Source organism: Pleurodeles waltl, chromosome 2_2 (assembly GCF_031143425.1).
Source record: "Pleurodeles waltl isolate 20211129_DDA chromosome 2_2, aPleWal1.hap1.20221129, whole genome shotgun sequence".
NCBI lineage: Eukaryota > Metazoa > Chordata > Amphibia > Caudata > Salamandridae > Pleurodeles > Pleurodeles waltl.
The window spans coordinates 305,213,184-305,229,007 of NC_090439.1; the positions used below are offsets into that span (position 1 = coordinate 305,213,184).

At 42.3% G+C, this 15,824-nt stretch overlaps 1 protein-coding gene across 2 annotated transcripts in view; it reads left to right on the forward strand.

Moving 5' to 3' along the window:
- The window catches only part of FBXL7 (F-box and leucine rich repeat protein 7), a 736,631-nt gene that overhangs the window by 705,983 nt on the left and 14,824 nt on the right, over positions 1-15,824 (forward strand). For both annotated transcript variants that reach the window (XM_069219769.1, XM_069219768.1), the window contains exon 3: positions 11,261-11,872. In XM_069219769.1, coding sequence (XP_069075870.1) covers positions 11,275-11,872 — 598 coding nt within the window. In that variant the 5' untranslated portion in view covers positions 11,261-11,274. The remainder of the gene's footprint in view (positions 1-11,260; positions 11,873-15,824) is intronic.

Genomic DNA, 15,824 nt, shown 5'->3' on the forward strand with positions numbered 1-15,824 from the left:
CTTTTGTCTTTATTCACAGCAACAGCAGCTTATTTCATTTTGCTGGTCGCTCTAGGTGGCTCACATGATTTTGGTGGAATGTTGTTCTATCTCGCAATATTCAACAAACACACTCAGCAGCTTCGAGACAGTGCAAATGCTTGCTTTCTCCCAAATGTCAGCATTACAGCAGTGCTTTTTCAACTGCTTACAGCACAATATCACTCAAATTGTCAGGAAGACACAAGCAGCGACAGAGGCAAAGTGCACACATAGAAATTGCTTGTGCACGCACACAGAACATTTGACAGCTAAGTGCCTGTCAATACCCATAGATGAAATGCTTTTGCAGGTGTACGAAGTCTAACAGAGACAGATGAGGAACTTGATCAAGTGGCATAACAGAGAAAATATCTTTAGCTTCTTATTTGAAATCACTGTGTCCACAAGTGCCACCTTCTGTCGTCCATTTTAACATTAGCACTGTAAATGCCTGTTGAAGCTGGAGTGGCTAATCGTGGTTGCCATCTTGGCATTGTAAGCAGTTCTTTAGTGAAAATGCAGCTGTCCACGCTGGGGACATCTTGGTTTCTTTTGCTGCATTCATCAGCTTCTCTCTTCTGACGGTGGTCTCCTTTGCTGCAACACCGTCAATGTTCAAACAACTTCGAGCCAACATGGGTAATCTTCTGAAAGGCATCGACAGGTAACGCCTTAGTGAACTGGGCTAGCTCCAAGAGAACTAAAGAAAGGGAAGCAATCAGGAAAGAGTACCACAGGTCTATGAGATCATTCAAGAGATGTGACGGCAACACATCCACCTTCTTAAGACCGCTTTTACCGGCTAACATCACATTGTCCCTCATTAGCTCCTAGCACTATTAGGGCTCCTGGTTTAATGGTATTTATTTTTTGACATCTCCATCTGTATTAATCCATATTTATTTTTTGTTAACTCTGTCTGCATGTATCCATATTTATTTTGGATTTCATTGAAAGGATGAAGCTGAAACTAATATATTTTAACTTTTATTTAACCAATAAATGTGCACTCATGCTTCAATGTGTGACAGGGTTCAACTATATGAACATCTACAAATGATGAATCAATGCACCTATATAAAACATGCACATTTTAGTATCAACCTTGAGGCTTAACCAGCAGTAGATAAGCACATTACTAAAATTCCTTTCTTTTTAACCCCCTTACTTTGCAGTCAGCACAGCTATTGGCTTGGCAGTCACAACTGACAGCATTTACAACCATTCAAAAATAACCACATTTATTTTTTTGGTCTGAATTAAAAAATAAATGCTTTTGTGCCTGTATTCATTTGTAGAACTCATTATAAACAGAAAACAGGGAGCCTTAATCGTGATATGAGATCCTTGTTTCTTTACTTAATTTCTATTTTGTTTAGTGTGGTCTGCCTGAAGTTTTACATATGATAAGCATGTTATCTCCATGAAACTCTTGCACACTTTAAAGCCCTGCCTTTTCACGTTTATAGTTGTTGTTAAGTAGAATTATATTTTCTTTTTAGGTCTCGCATGAGGCAGTCCATGCGCTATGGCTGCAAGATCGACTGTTTTTTAAAACAAGCTTTGGCAAAGGAAATAGGCCTCACATTTGTGAGAGCTTTTAGCTTTGTCCATGTCTTTTAGCCATGCTTCAGAGCAGCATGGCTAAAACTGATCTAAAAGGTACTATGAAAGATATAGAAAAAGCGATATGACGTAGGAAGGTTAAAAAAGTAGCTTCTAGCGATTTTTTGGTATAACTCTTAGCCATGCTGCAACAAAGCCACACTGCTCTAAAATAGGGCTAAAACACATTGGCAAAGCTAATAGCTCTCATATAGGCGAGGCCTGTTGGCTATGGAATTCTTATTTAGTTTGTAGGGAAAGCATTTTTCTACGTCAAAACCCCACCACCCATCATACAAGGCGGTCTTCCCTCTCTTTTCCCACCATGAAAAGGCACATCCCGTCTTTCACATGATTCGTTTTTCTTGTGTTTCCATGGTGATAAAAAGCCTCCAAATTGTTAGTGAATACTCACAAACATATGAGTTTATATTTTGACCCTCCCCTTCTCCAGAGTATATTTGCATAACCACTCCTATCCCTGCAGTTACAAATGCAAAAAGTCCACAATACTGCCAGACTTTCACTATTCATCAGTGCAGGTCAAGATGTGCAATTCACTCTTTGATTTTTTGCACGCTCAGATAGAATATAGGTACACACATGTTTTGTACATTATGCTGTCAGTCTCCCAGTGCTGTATATTGCAAAGCTGTGCAATGTCATTAGTTGAAAACGACCTATGTTGTTGTTTGGCTCAAACACATTCCGCCACCCTTCCCATTTGTCATTAAAGGGTTCTCAACTGGATCCGAGATTGTTCTTTCTGTAGCACTTTGTGCTAGGGATGCCGCTGCCACAATAACAAGCATTCACAAAACCAATATATGTGGCCTTAGCTGCCATCATTTTGGCTGTCCTAATGCTTGTGTTTTTTATGTTTTTGCAAAACGTTTTGTTGGAGTAGCTGCCACAGTCTGGTAAATCTGGAAAAAAAATTGGGTAACAGCAAAAATATTTGAAGTCACACATCGCTATAGCCCTTGGCACTGAAGTGAAAAACCTTGTGTGTGGAATGTGCAATCTCTTCTCACCCCATAAACTGCATGCCTTAAAGCCAAATAGCTAGCTCTTTTGCAGCTTGGCTTGGTAAAGTGTATCATCTGGAATTACACACAAACATACCCAATGATTGGGTATTTTAGGTCTGGGTTTTCACAGGGCATCTGTCATACATAAATGTTGCTTACAATAGGCATAGGGCCACACTTAGCTTTTTGTTTGGTCGCAAACAGACCGATTCACAGAATCGACCCATTTGCGACCAAAAGAAAAAGCATTTACCTATGTTCAAATCTCTATTTTGTGAGTCAGTATGCAGTTACTGACTCGCAAAACAGGGTTTGCTCTTCGCAATTAGGAAGGGGTGTCCCGAGGGCATCCTTTCCTAATTGCGACTCACAGTTGGATGTACGATTGTTTTGTGACCACGAATGTGGCCTCAAAACAATCGCAGTTAGTACCAATTTTAAATCTGTGTTAACCCAGCAGTCGAAGTGCATTAAAGAAGTATGGAAACTGTGATGCTGCATGCAATGGGGGCAGGGTCGATGAGTGTGGGGGTGGGGTCAAAGGTGTGGCTAAAAAAATTAAATTCTTTCAGTTAGCTACATATATAATAACTCACAGATTAAATGACAAAAATTTAAAAGTTAAGTTAATCAGTGGTATGTGCACTATTGTGTATTATGAACCCTCCACTAGTCAACGCACTGAGAGGTCTGTGTGTAACCAGAAAGCCAAAGAATGAGGTCTTGGTTGGTGCAATGGAAAACTTTGGCTTGTGTGTTGTTAGTGCTACGAGGGCCCAGCCTTTGACAGGAAGCACTGAGAAAATGTAAGTCATTATGTTAAACTTGCATTACGTGCAGTATAAGAGTGCTACAAAATGTGCAAAAAGGTTTCAGATAAAACGATGCTTCCAAAATATAGGGTTTAGTAATACCCAAGCTGTAGGTAATGATTTATATTTTGTTTAACTGCTTTGATAAGCACACACTGCACAGCTCAGCTGGTAACTCCCTTGCACTAGTTGAAAATAATGTGATTCGATTAATTAAACCAGTCCCTGCTACCAAGCCCCCTTTACATTTTCAGATTAAACAGTTGTGCGCATTTGCATTTCTTTAGGCAAGGAGGCACACTACCAAGAAGGCCTGTTTACTGTTTTGCTGCCTGTCCCCTCAGCCTCACAGTACAGGAGACTCCCTGAATGAAACGTAACCTGAAGCATTTGCATGATTGGAGTTTACCATCCCGGTACTTTTTTTAGTAAGAAGTAGGGGAGCGTTTTTTCATAAATTAAAAAAGGAGGGGCACATCGTGCCCCTCTGACCTCACCCACTTCAACCTCTGTGTAAACCCATCTGCAAACTTGTGAATAGGGGTGCATACATTTGTTTTAGAACAGGCAGTGGTCTCATGTCCCACTGCCTGCTCTGAAAAGATTAACCTTAAACGTTTAGGCCCATATTTATACTTTTTTAGCGCCGCATTTGTATCGTTTTTTGACTCACAATCGGCGCAAACTTACAAAATACAATTGTATTTTGTATGTTTGCACTGTTTTTGCGTCAAAAAGTGGCGCAAATGCGGCGCTAAAAAAGTATAAATACGGGCCTTAATTTTTATTTTTGAAATGCATCCCGTTTCCTTTAAGGAAAATGGCCTGCATTAAAAAAAAAAACTCCTTTATTTAAAAAGCAGTCACAGACATGGTGGTCTGCTGACCTCAGCAGGCCACCATCCCTGTGAATGCGGGGCCATTACCACATGGGTCCCAAATTGCACCCTGCCTCATGAAAATTAATGAGGCAAGTCACTTGTGAACCAACTGGGAATCGCTAACAGTGTCTCAGACACTCTTATACATTTTTTTTTGCAATACGCAAAGAAATTGCAAATTGCGAGTCGCAAAACAAATGGTTGCACATCTGACTCATAGAGTGAGCATTTGGTCCATCCCTTTCAAGCACTGGTTTCCGATCACCAGCCTCTTTCAGCCATTGGCCTGAGAGTTTGTCAATCACATTGTGGCTCAGCCCTTAGAGTACTTCTCTATTACATAAATCTATTGTTTTTTTGGTTGTATCATTCAAACTCCACTGGAGTGGTTGCATTAAAATGCATTAGGGACTACATTACAATTATAGCACTCCCTGCTTCTACTGGCTCTTTCACCTTTGTCTCACTCTAATATAAACCAATCCAGGCCTGTTGGCTTTACCATCGCTTGTGGTCTGATTGCCTGCCTTAGATCAGCTAAATCGCATGGTGTGACTTAAAGCGTCAAGAGATAACTCTTCAAGCGGGTAACATTGTCATTTTAGGTTAATTTCTTCCAACTAACAGCTCCATGTATTAATGGGGATCAGTGCTAATCCCCTTGCTACAAGGTCAAGTGTCTCATTACGACTACCTTTTGAAATTTGTTTCTGTCGTGTTTTGCAGTTGAGATGTGTTCTCTAAAGTTATCTCTCTTGTTTCTTGACTGACAATCCCATTCCCCTGTTTATTCATTGGCAACTCACTGTGATAATTTCATGAAAAAGATTTTTAGCTATATAAATATATTAAAATGCCATTTGGTAGATTGGAATAGTGAAAAACACTTATGTGACACATGAGATAATGAACGGAACTATTCTAGAGAGATCTTATAATAACGTATGTACTGCTAATGGGAGAATGGCTTTTGATGTCATCAGCATTGCCTCCCTTATGAAACATAACAGCACTGATGAACTGCGTAAAATAAAAAAATGGACAAATGGATTTGCCTAATATTTGACAAGGGAGATGCTGTGGCAGGTGTGTACCTTCCATTGGTACAGCAGGTGCAGTGACACTAGGGTGCAGAGGTCTGATGGGCCCACTGAACCCCGATTATTGATGTGAAACAGACATGGGCAATTTTTAGTCAAAGTTATCAACTCAACTATTTTTTTTATAACCTGTCTCACCCCCATTTCCGCTCAAAACGCTGGCACAGCGTATAGACCCGAGGTCAAGACAAGAAGTATTTCAGTGTCATTAGAAAATATGTGATATGAGAATGGAAAAGATCAGAAACTATACCATGGGTCAAATGCATTGGTGAAAGTTTACAACATTTTCCGCTAAAGGAAAGGACACTACCTAAAGTTATTTACACAGGTAAGCAGAAATGTACTTGACAATGACAGAAGTAAATCCCTGTCCATGGTAGGAAGAGGGAAGATCCCAAAATTTGATGAGGGTGTTGGGAATGGGGATGCTCCACAGTTACACATGCTATTCTCCATGGACAAAAAGAAACAGTGAATTTTCACGTTGGCAAACATGAATGTACATATATATTTGCTCATGGTACAATGTAATTCACAACTTTTTCAGTGGTACTCCTGGACATCAGTTGTCATAGGCATCGCCTGGCAAACCTGAAAAAATCTACATATATTTACACATATGCATGGTCGTCCAAAAACAGTTGTAAATGTACTCCTGTTTTTTGAAGATCGGGTCTTGTGCGCATAAGTGTCATTCACCTTTTGCTGAGAGGAAAATAATTTTATCACCTAATTCCATGCCGGTAATATGAATTATGCCCACCTTTCTCATGTGCTTTCTCTTGGAGCAGGACCCATAGCATTTGTTTGCCAATTACAAGCAAGAAACATAAAATTACAATTAAACTTAAACTTGGAATCATTTGGGGAAGGTCTGGCCAGAAGTGCGAGGCAAGTGTGCGGGGAGGGAATGAAAGCATGTCAACAGCCAAAAATATTCCAAGGTTTCCCTGCAGAGACAAACGAGTTCCTTAAATAATATGAGATCAGTGGAAAGTAACAAGTAAGAGTCAGTCACTTTTGTTTGCATTACTTTTTTACAGAAATTATATTCTGTGTGTATTTATTTTTATGCTTCACCAGCTGAACTACCAATTAGCTTCAGAAATGACATATTTCTCAAAATGAACAGAAAAGAATTGTTTCGAAGTCCGGCTGACCCATTCTACAGAACCTTACATATATGAAGTTTCAACCCTGACTGAAAGCCGTAAGACTGATTGAAATAAGTGAGTTGATTTTACAAGATGCACTTAATGTGTGACTCACACAGGCCCTGATTTACAAAGGTAGGCTTTAAAACATAATAAGGGGTAATTTAGAGGATGTCATGACCGTCAACATCACAATTTCCTAATGTCATACAGAGGTAGGAGATCCATTCAGTTTCCAGCAGAAGAGCCTGACCAGCTGTCGGAAAGTCCATGACAGCAGACCGGCACCATAGGTCCACTCACCCAGCCGCACTGAAAGACCCATCCTTTTTAGGTCGAGCTTCGAAGACCTGTTGTATGTATTTTGATATATACTTCTTTGTGGGCTAACAGCCCGCCCACTGCTATTTATTTGTTTGTTTCAGTGTTTTTTAAAAGTCCTTGCTTGGTAGTGGTCAATTTTTTCTCTTTGTCCCTCCTATTTGCCTTTTGTTTCATCCCACGGAGCAGGGACCAAGTACTGTATCTTTACACTTTGTTTATCTGTTCCTTTGGGGACTATTTTTTTAATGCCTTCTTGCTCGTGTTACACTGTGGGTTCTTGCTCGTGTTACACTGTGGGTGAGTGTTCAGCTTCAACGCCCATTTTTTTATTGCATCTTCACTCCCACTCTTCCCTTCCCCTGTTGCTGCTGCCATCTTTCCCACACCACCTGCTCCATTGTTTGTTCTATCTGTTTGGAGCTGCTAGCAGTGACCTTGCAGGCAGACAGAAGCAGGGAGGGACATGATGAAGAGTAAAGCTCGTTAACAAGGGTCCCGGACAAACTCCTGTGGGCCACCAAGGGGCTGGGGCTCCCTGCCAAATAGTCTGAGCACAGAGTAAACACTGTGAGCTGCTGCAGAGCCCTTGACATGAGACATCCTGCAGTCTTGTCTCTGCAGAAGGTGCGCTAATGTTTCAGGTTCACGTATGTTAGACACAACAAATCCCAGCGCATCTGGAGTGCAAAGTTGTCCACAGAATCCAGAATTTCATCTCCTTTCCCTTTAATATTTGTTTAACTCACCTTGTTTAAACTGATATTCCGGGGTCAGTGATTCACGCAACGCATCCTTAGCATTCCTTGACCCCGTTGCTGCTATAGTCAGCTTATACTTCATAAATTGAGTCTGAAGTGACCAGTGGGTTTGTTGTTGACCTGCACTCTCAGAGTGTCTGTGTGGTCTCTGCTGCGCCTGGCAGGAGTGCTCACCTCTATAGCACACCAGCAGTAGGTCACAGGGATGACTAAGGTACTTTATGGGCACAAACATATGAAAAGCAAGCACTAAAAAGTCAGTGAAAAAGCCCCTGGGGAAATCAGCTGTTTTGTTTGTAGTTAGTGAGTGAGAAATCTCTGCAGTAGGCACGAAAGAAGAGTTTAAAAGCTGGCTATGATGACAAGAACCTGCAACTGCATATGCTTGTTTAAAGTATTTGCTCTTTAGAGAAAAGTGTGAAGCAGCCGTCAAGAGCTACAATAATAACACCAGGACAATACCAAGAAAGCACCCAAAATGGTGGTATTGACTTTTCACCGGACAATGAACTGGGTTTACTTAAAACAGGGATACATACAAGTTATTCAAAGAGACTAGAAATATTTGGCGATTGATAAGTGACGCCACAGGTTCTTTGTTTTGAAAGATACAAATTTTTTGCAATTCTATCAAGCATTGGTTTGGAATAACTTACAGGTGAGCACATTTTTATCTTGAGTAAATGTGGGTATCCGGTGTTTGTTCAGTTTTCTGCCTTATTCACTTTGCCTGGCTAGACAGTGTTACCAGGGCAGCCCCATAGCAGCTCAAAATGATCCAGCTTCACAAGAAACATATACTCAGAATCTAGAATAACACAGACACTAGGAAATGCTGGGCCCAAATGCACATTTTTCCCCTCTTTTGGGAAAATAATGGGCCCAAATCCATGCACATTAACTAGACACTTGGAGAATGGGGTCAATTTCATCAGGGCTATTTTTAGCATAACAGAAAACGCTAAAACCCTGATGTGCTGAGTGAAACAACAGAGCAGCAAGAAACCGCCTCTGAGATGGTGCTGTACCAGAAAGGAAACTTCACAATGAGTCACAGCAGTTTTCACACAGCATATCTGTCGCTTCCCAGGTATCAAGAAAGCGACAGAAGTGTGGGCACTGTGAATCACACCCAGGTTCCAAAGAGGTCAACAGCATGTGCAAACTGCAGCAAACGGTGGCTCTGATACAATTCTGCCTCAGAGTGGGTGTTGAAGAGCCCATCTTCCGCCTATCTCATATTACTTTTGCTTATGCAATACCTGACCTTTACACCTCCTCCTTCCCCTTGATTGCCTTGTAATGTCACTACACTAGAATAATTGGTTACGCAGTGACTGATCCTTTTGAGTCTGCGTCCCAATCCCTTTTTTATTTCTAATGTTTGCAAATGCTGTCCCCTGTGATCTCCGATATTTTGTGTGTGTTTCCTCTTATCATTCACGTGTGATGGTATTGGTAAATAGCACCAGTGGAGCGATGTGTCCTATATTCGTCACTCACATATCTGTGCTTTCCACGCCTTGCTGCTTTGATCCTCTGGCTTTTAGGCCAACGTCTGCATTATAGAGTAGCCTGGGATATGTGTAAGACTAGTAGGCGTGGGAGGGGGCGTGGGATGGGGTACAGCTGCCAGGTATGTCTAAGTCATACAAGTAGGAGCAGGGTGTGAAAGGGTTTGGCCACCTCGGGTCTGACCTTAGAGCCTTCATGCACAATAAACATGTCTAAATACACCCCTTACATGGCAATAGATCTGATTCAGGCGGAAGGCTCCCAATGTTTGAGACATTTTTTTTTTACCTACCCTCTGCTTCAAAATGGCCTTTACGTCCATAGAAGTAAATCGGGAAAATACATTTCCCTCGATTTATTTCCAAAATCTTCCACTTTCCTGTTCTAAAATGTTGGCATGTAAAGCATCCTCAAATGCAAGGAAATAACCCCCCCACTTTGCCAATGCTTGTTAGAATAGGCCTTTAAGTGCTCTGTTTGCAGGAACAAGCATTGGCAAAGCCAAAATGTCTCTGCAATTTGAGAGCTACAGGCGTGGATGTGAATGTCTTTTAGCTGAGGATTTTTCACTGGCAGGAAAAAGCAATGAATTTATCAGGCTGGAAGAAATATCCAAGCAAATCAGGGCCATTGATTTTTTTGTTTTGCAAAAACAAACTCTTGCTTTGAGAGTTTGATTCTGAAAAAAAAATAACAACAAATGCTTTCTTGACCACTTCCACATGAGAGCCCAGTCACCTTTACATTTTCACTGAGAGAACTCTCCGCCATATTAGCAGGTCATTTTCGATCAATAATTCCCTGCTAAACCATGGGGGTGGTTATATTTGAAGGACAGGCTGCATTGAGGTTGGCGGTGGTAGCTCCGTTGCCCCCAGTGTTTGTCAGACCACCTACCAATCTCTAAATAAGCCTCTACATAATCTCCCATAGGACCAGTCCTAGATCATAGGTCTCCAAAAGTACTCCCACGTTTTAAAATGAGCTCGTACAGTTGTTCCACTAGGTGGAACATCTGCACAAGTAAATAATGCAGGAATGCCGATTTGTACATAGAACGATTTTCTCCGCAGGGAAAGTATTTACACTATTTAGACCCCACCCCACCCCATCACCCCTTCACTAAGCCCCTGACACCCACCGCATCAGTAAATTAGAGGACAGTTCCTTTCCGTTCACAGCCTAGAAAGGCACACACTCCCTTACTTTCCAAGTGTGTGTAATTATTTATTGTACGCCCACCTGGATGCCACAACTCTCATTTTATGACAGTAGAAAATGTGCTTTGTGGGTAGATATTCTAGCATCATGAGTACAATTTAGTCTCCTGATTCTTTAACTAAGGAAGTGAAATTTAGGATCACAAATTGCTTTCTTTGAGCAGTATTGTCCTCCTTGGATGCGTCAGAAATTGTGCGAAGCAGTCCATTGTGCAAGGATTTGGGGAGAAGTGTTACTTTACATAATAACTGCACAGTCATTAATGCTGCAGATCGAAGAGGTTAACACTGTTGATGAGACCTTAGGTGTATTTAAACGGGGAATGTGTTTTCCCTGGAGGATAATTAACACGTGTTCCTTGTAATCATAACGCGAGCGAAATATTTTTTGATGCATTAATTTGTACATTTTGAAATGGAGAAAGTAATCTAAGACATGAAATGACGTGGATCTTTGACCCTTATTACCCGCACAGCACTCTTAGGACAAAAGAAAACATCTGTGCAAACGTAATCACTTTTTAATATGCAGGGAAATGGGAGGTTAAGATTCTCATGTCAATTGCCTCGTGTGCCACTAGGCACAAGACCATTAGGATATATGACAAACATATTGAAAATAGCCATTCTGTGACCGAAAATGTGTTTAGGATGAAATAAATCATGTTTGCCCCTCATATAGAATATTAGATTTCGTAAAGTACTAATATTTTAAAATTATTCATCTGACAAAATGGTATGTGAAGTAATGGAAATATGTAAACGCTTAAGCACAAAAAAACACAGGCTTGAGCCTTGCTTTCTCACATCTGCTACATTTTGTGTTTCTTTTTCAGACTCAGATTTGAGCATGCGCACACTGAGCACGCCCAGCCCCGCTCTGATATGCCCACAGAATGTGCAAAGTTTTCAAAATGGAAGGGATTCCTCCACATCTTCATCTTCAGTCACTGGGGAAACAGTGGCCATTGTTCACTCACCCCCTCCAACCCGCCTGACGCACCCGCTCATCCGCCTGGCCTCCAAGCACCAGAAGGACCGAGGAAACATTGATCGACTCCCAGACCAATGCATGATCCAGATCTTCTCCTACTTACCTACTAACCAACTGTGCCGCTGTGCTCGTGTGTGCCGCCGCTGGTACAACCTAGCCTGGGACCCGCGACTCTGGAGGACTATTCGTTTGACTGGAGAGACAATCAGCGTTGACAGAGCTCTCAAAGTGCTGACCCGTCGGCTCTGTCAGGACACGCCCAACGTATGTCTCATGTTGGAGACGGTAATTGTTAGTGGCTGCAGGCGGCTCACAGACAGAGGACTCTATATCATTGCCCAGTGCTGCCCAGAACTGAGAAGACTTGAGGTGTCGGGCTGCTATAACATCTCCAATGAGGCAGTCTTTGATGTGGTGTCACTGTGTCCGAATATGGAACATCTGGATGTTTCAGGTAACTGGAAACAATTAGAAACTACAATTCGTTTTTCCAATAATATTTTTGATGGTCCATAGCTGTGACCCACAAACAAAGCAGATTATTTTTCATTGGAACTGGTTCCAAATTGCTGTTTATCAATCAGTTAAGCGGACTAAGGCTCTGTGTTGGGGTGTTTTTAGGCTTCCTTGTAACACATAGTTTGGCTTTTTTAAATTTCTTCAGCAGGCACCTATGCCATCTAGCGCTACTAGCCCACTTCTGCTTGTTACAAGACAGCCTATTTTAGGTAAGCACCCATAGCCTATTTGAACAGCAGGTGCTGTATTTACGGGCTGTGTGCCTGCAACTTTACCTACTACAGCCACGGCAAAGGACCCTTCAGGGAGTTGTGGGGCTACCGTGCTCTGAACACCACCCCTTGAGGTCCTAAAACACCCTATGTTTGTGATACTCCCTCCTGACTTTATGTTTTGAGGCCTGGCAGGGATTGTTTTATGTGTCAAGGTAATGGATTTTGGGGGTTTTAAGGATTTGTTTGGGGGTTCTATGGGCCTTTTGGTTTTGATTGCCCGTAAGAACCTTAGAGCCTTAGTGAGTATGTCTAGGATTTTGTTTTTATATTTAGACCTATGGACACCCTTATTACAAAGAGCAGATCTCACACTCCTTAGAAGGACACGTCGGCCTAGTCGTGCTGGTATATTGTCTATGTCTATTGTGGCTGATTCACAAGCTTGGACCACCTCCCTTCACACACCTTGTAAGCCTCAGGATTAACGCTCTGCGGGAGGGTCTGGACGCCGCTGTATCACACCCCTACCTTTCCCAGATTTGAGGTCTTGAGGTTCAGGCGTGATTTTAGTTTCCTAACGGCCTGCTATATTCATTTCAGATATGTTTCCAAAACCCTGTTGTGGTCCTTTGCACCATATTTTGATCCGTTACATGTGTCATTAGCTGTGTGGTGCATATTACCCAGGGCCACCCCTATGGCAGGACAGCTGTTAAATTCAATAAGCCCTTTCTGAATGAGGGGTTTGGGGTGAGTCAAAAAAACAGGGCCCCAAAGTGAACACCCTAGGGTTTCTGAGGCCTGATCCTCACTAGATGGAGTTCCAAAACTCTGATTTTGTGAACCGCTACAGCATGTACTGCTGTCAGGATACGTTAAGGAGGAGGGTGAAGACAAATGCCTGAATGCACTTAATGTTGGGCTGGTGGGGTCGTACACCCCAGGGGGTGTAATTGGTGACATCAGATATGGGAAAGTTAAATATTGGTCTTAATAATTCTAGGCCTCTGATGCGTAGGAAGCGCTGTGGCTAGGTGCGGGTGATTGAGGACCGGGTGATTGCAGCCCTTCGGGGTTGCATTAGAAGGGTCACAGGGTGTGGCTGTGGCTTCAGAACTCTCTACCAAACCTGCTAGTGCCCTGAGAAGTCCAACACACCCAGAATAAGGATCCTCTATGGGGTGATCAGTTTCCAATTGTGTGTCCTGTAGATTGGGAGGGCTAGTTATACAAGGTGTTGGTGCTAGGGCATCAACAGACCCCTGTATATTAAGCTCAAACATTAAGCATTTAGAACGCAGCGGGTTATGTGGAACAGTCTGAGCCTTAAAAGTATTTTTAAAAGACAGGCCTAAAGGCAGGGATTGTAGCTCAGGGGTCGCCAGCTCCTTCTTGTGGTTCTTTAAGGACAACTGATTTATTTTTGGCTTGTTGCACTGAATAGGGTCCCAAATATTTGTTCTACACGTTACAGGGTATTGTATGTCTGAGGCTGTAAGCGCGCCACTATCAGAGTGTCCAAATCCCTGCACATAGGGAGTTCCTGTAGGAGTGTTCATGGTACTGGGCATAGCCTGTATTACTGTTGGTGTGGTGTAGGTAAGGGCTGTACCTGGTCTATGACAGTTGTCTGCAGAACCGCTGCAAGGCCTATCCTGGTGCCCTGCAATGATCACGGATGCTGCTGGAGCCTATGTGTTTTGGAGGGCCACAGTGTTATCGTTTAAAGGTGCTGCTGTCCGCTTAGCCTTAAGGATGACTCCTCCAGAGCTCTTTTGTGCTGACTCTATGATGTAAAGATAACCAAATACATATTAGGTATTGTTATAGCATCTATATCTTAGAGGCGAAAGAGGTTTGAGAGACAAAAAGGATTGAATTCATAGGGCTCTACAGATTCTAAAACAAACCTGTTGGGTTCTGCTGTGAGGGGCTTTTCTTTATTGGGGGTTTGTCCTTAGGCGCGGGGAACTTCCTTTTGAGGACAGTCTTTTTAACAACCCCTACCACATTCTGCATCATGGGCATGTGGGCCTCTTGTACCACCGCTGGGTCTGGACAAAAAACAAAAAAAAAGTCACATTTACTATATAATACACCACCTATACATACCCTCTGATGGTGCCTTCTATTGGGTTTTTATGGAGCTTTTAGAGGTTTTCACAGAGTTTACATAAGGTCTCAATTTGTTTACCCACAAAAGCTGTATCCTGAGACATTATGCTAGGAATGTCTTGAGCCTGGAGGATTTGTTGTAGAGCACCCACAGCCTGCTCCAGTTCCACTTCATAACCTGTAAAAGCACTCAAAAATAGGATAATATTAACAGCAAAAAAAACGAATTAAAAAAACTTAACCCATCTTGGTTTAGGATGGATGTTTGAATGTTGACAAGGTTCTGTGAACTATAAATCTCTAGATACATATACCTTGTTGCAAGGCATCCATTACCTCTGGGGACATCATTAGCTCTAGGGGATCCGATGTACAGAAGAGACATAAAAAAAGGAAAAGGACTTTTAAATCCTAATGCTTTTTACACTATTTTCATAATTGCAAGGTAGTCACGCAAATAAATAATAGTTGAAGCGTTACTCTCTCCTCTCTGTAAGCCTCATTAAATAGCCCAGTGCACATACTTTTAGAGACATACACTAATACACATGTCGCATTGCAAAATACACTTTTACATACAAAATTAAAAAATACAATTCAGGTTAAGCAAGCTCAGTAATGATGCTAACTGTTCAGTATCCTACCAATCCACACAAACCCTTGCCACTACAACTGTTCTAAAGACACAATACACAAAACCTCTTGCTCACATTTCAGAAACACCATGAGCTGTTTATCAAGAAAAATAGTCCACATGGCGACGCTGATGCACAGCTTAAGATATAGGAATCTGTCAATATGGAATTATTTATAGGGCTCCAGAACCTCCACAACATTATTTACACATATTTACAGTCAATGTAATGACCCCATAATTACAATAATTATAAAAGTATAACACATAGCATATAACAATTTGAAACATTACGTGTATATATATATACAAAGGAATGCCTGCCAGATCCTAAGGTCCATTTCCATGTCTTTGCCTTCACTCCTCGTGGTCTCAACCATGTGTGGGGCGGGGCTATGGGGGCTGCTTTGCTAGGAAGAAAGGTGGAGCCAGCTGAGGCACAGCCTCGGGTTCCTCCAAACACATGCCATTAATACAGGCCTCCCCAGCTCCATGGAGAACGCTACGGGCCCCAAGTTTGGAGGCCCTGATTTTGCACCCGTGCACCATAGGTATGTAAAGTGGCTCCCTTTGAGGCTCATAATAGGGTTACATTTTTTTATTAAACCCCTACTCAATGGGGCAAACAATGCAGCGCTTCCGGCGCTATTCAGTACCCTACTGGGGGCTGCAGGGTTGATCAGGGGACTGGGGGATCCAGTTCGTGTGCGGCCCTGGGGACCCACGTGGTCCTGATACATCATTTGTGTAAGGACGGTCGGGGTCCCTTCCGCCATTACATACATTGTTGTTAAAGACCACATGGTCCTAGCAACAATATGTGTAATGGTTGTCGGGAATCCGGGCCGCGCACGGCCCAGATCCCGGACTGCCATTACAGACATTGTTGTTAAGGACCGTCTAACAACAATATGTGTAATGGC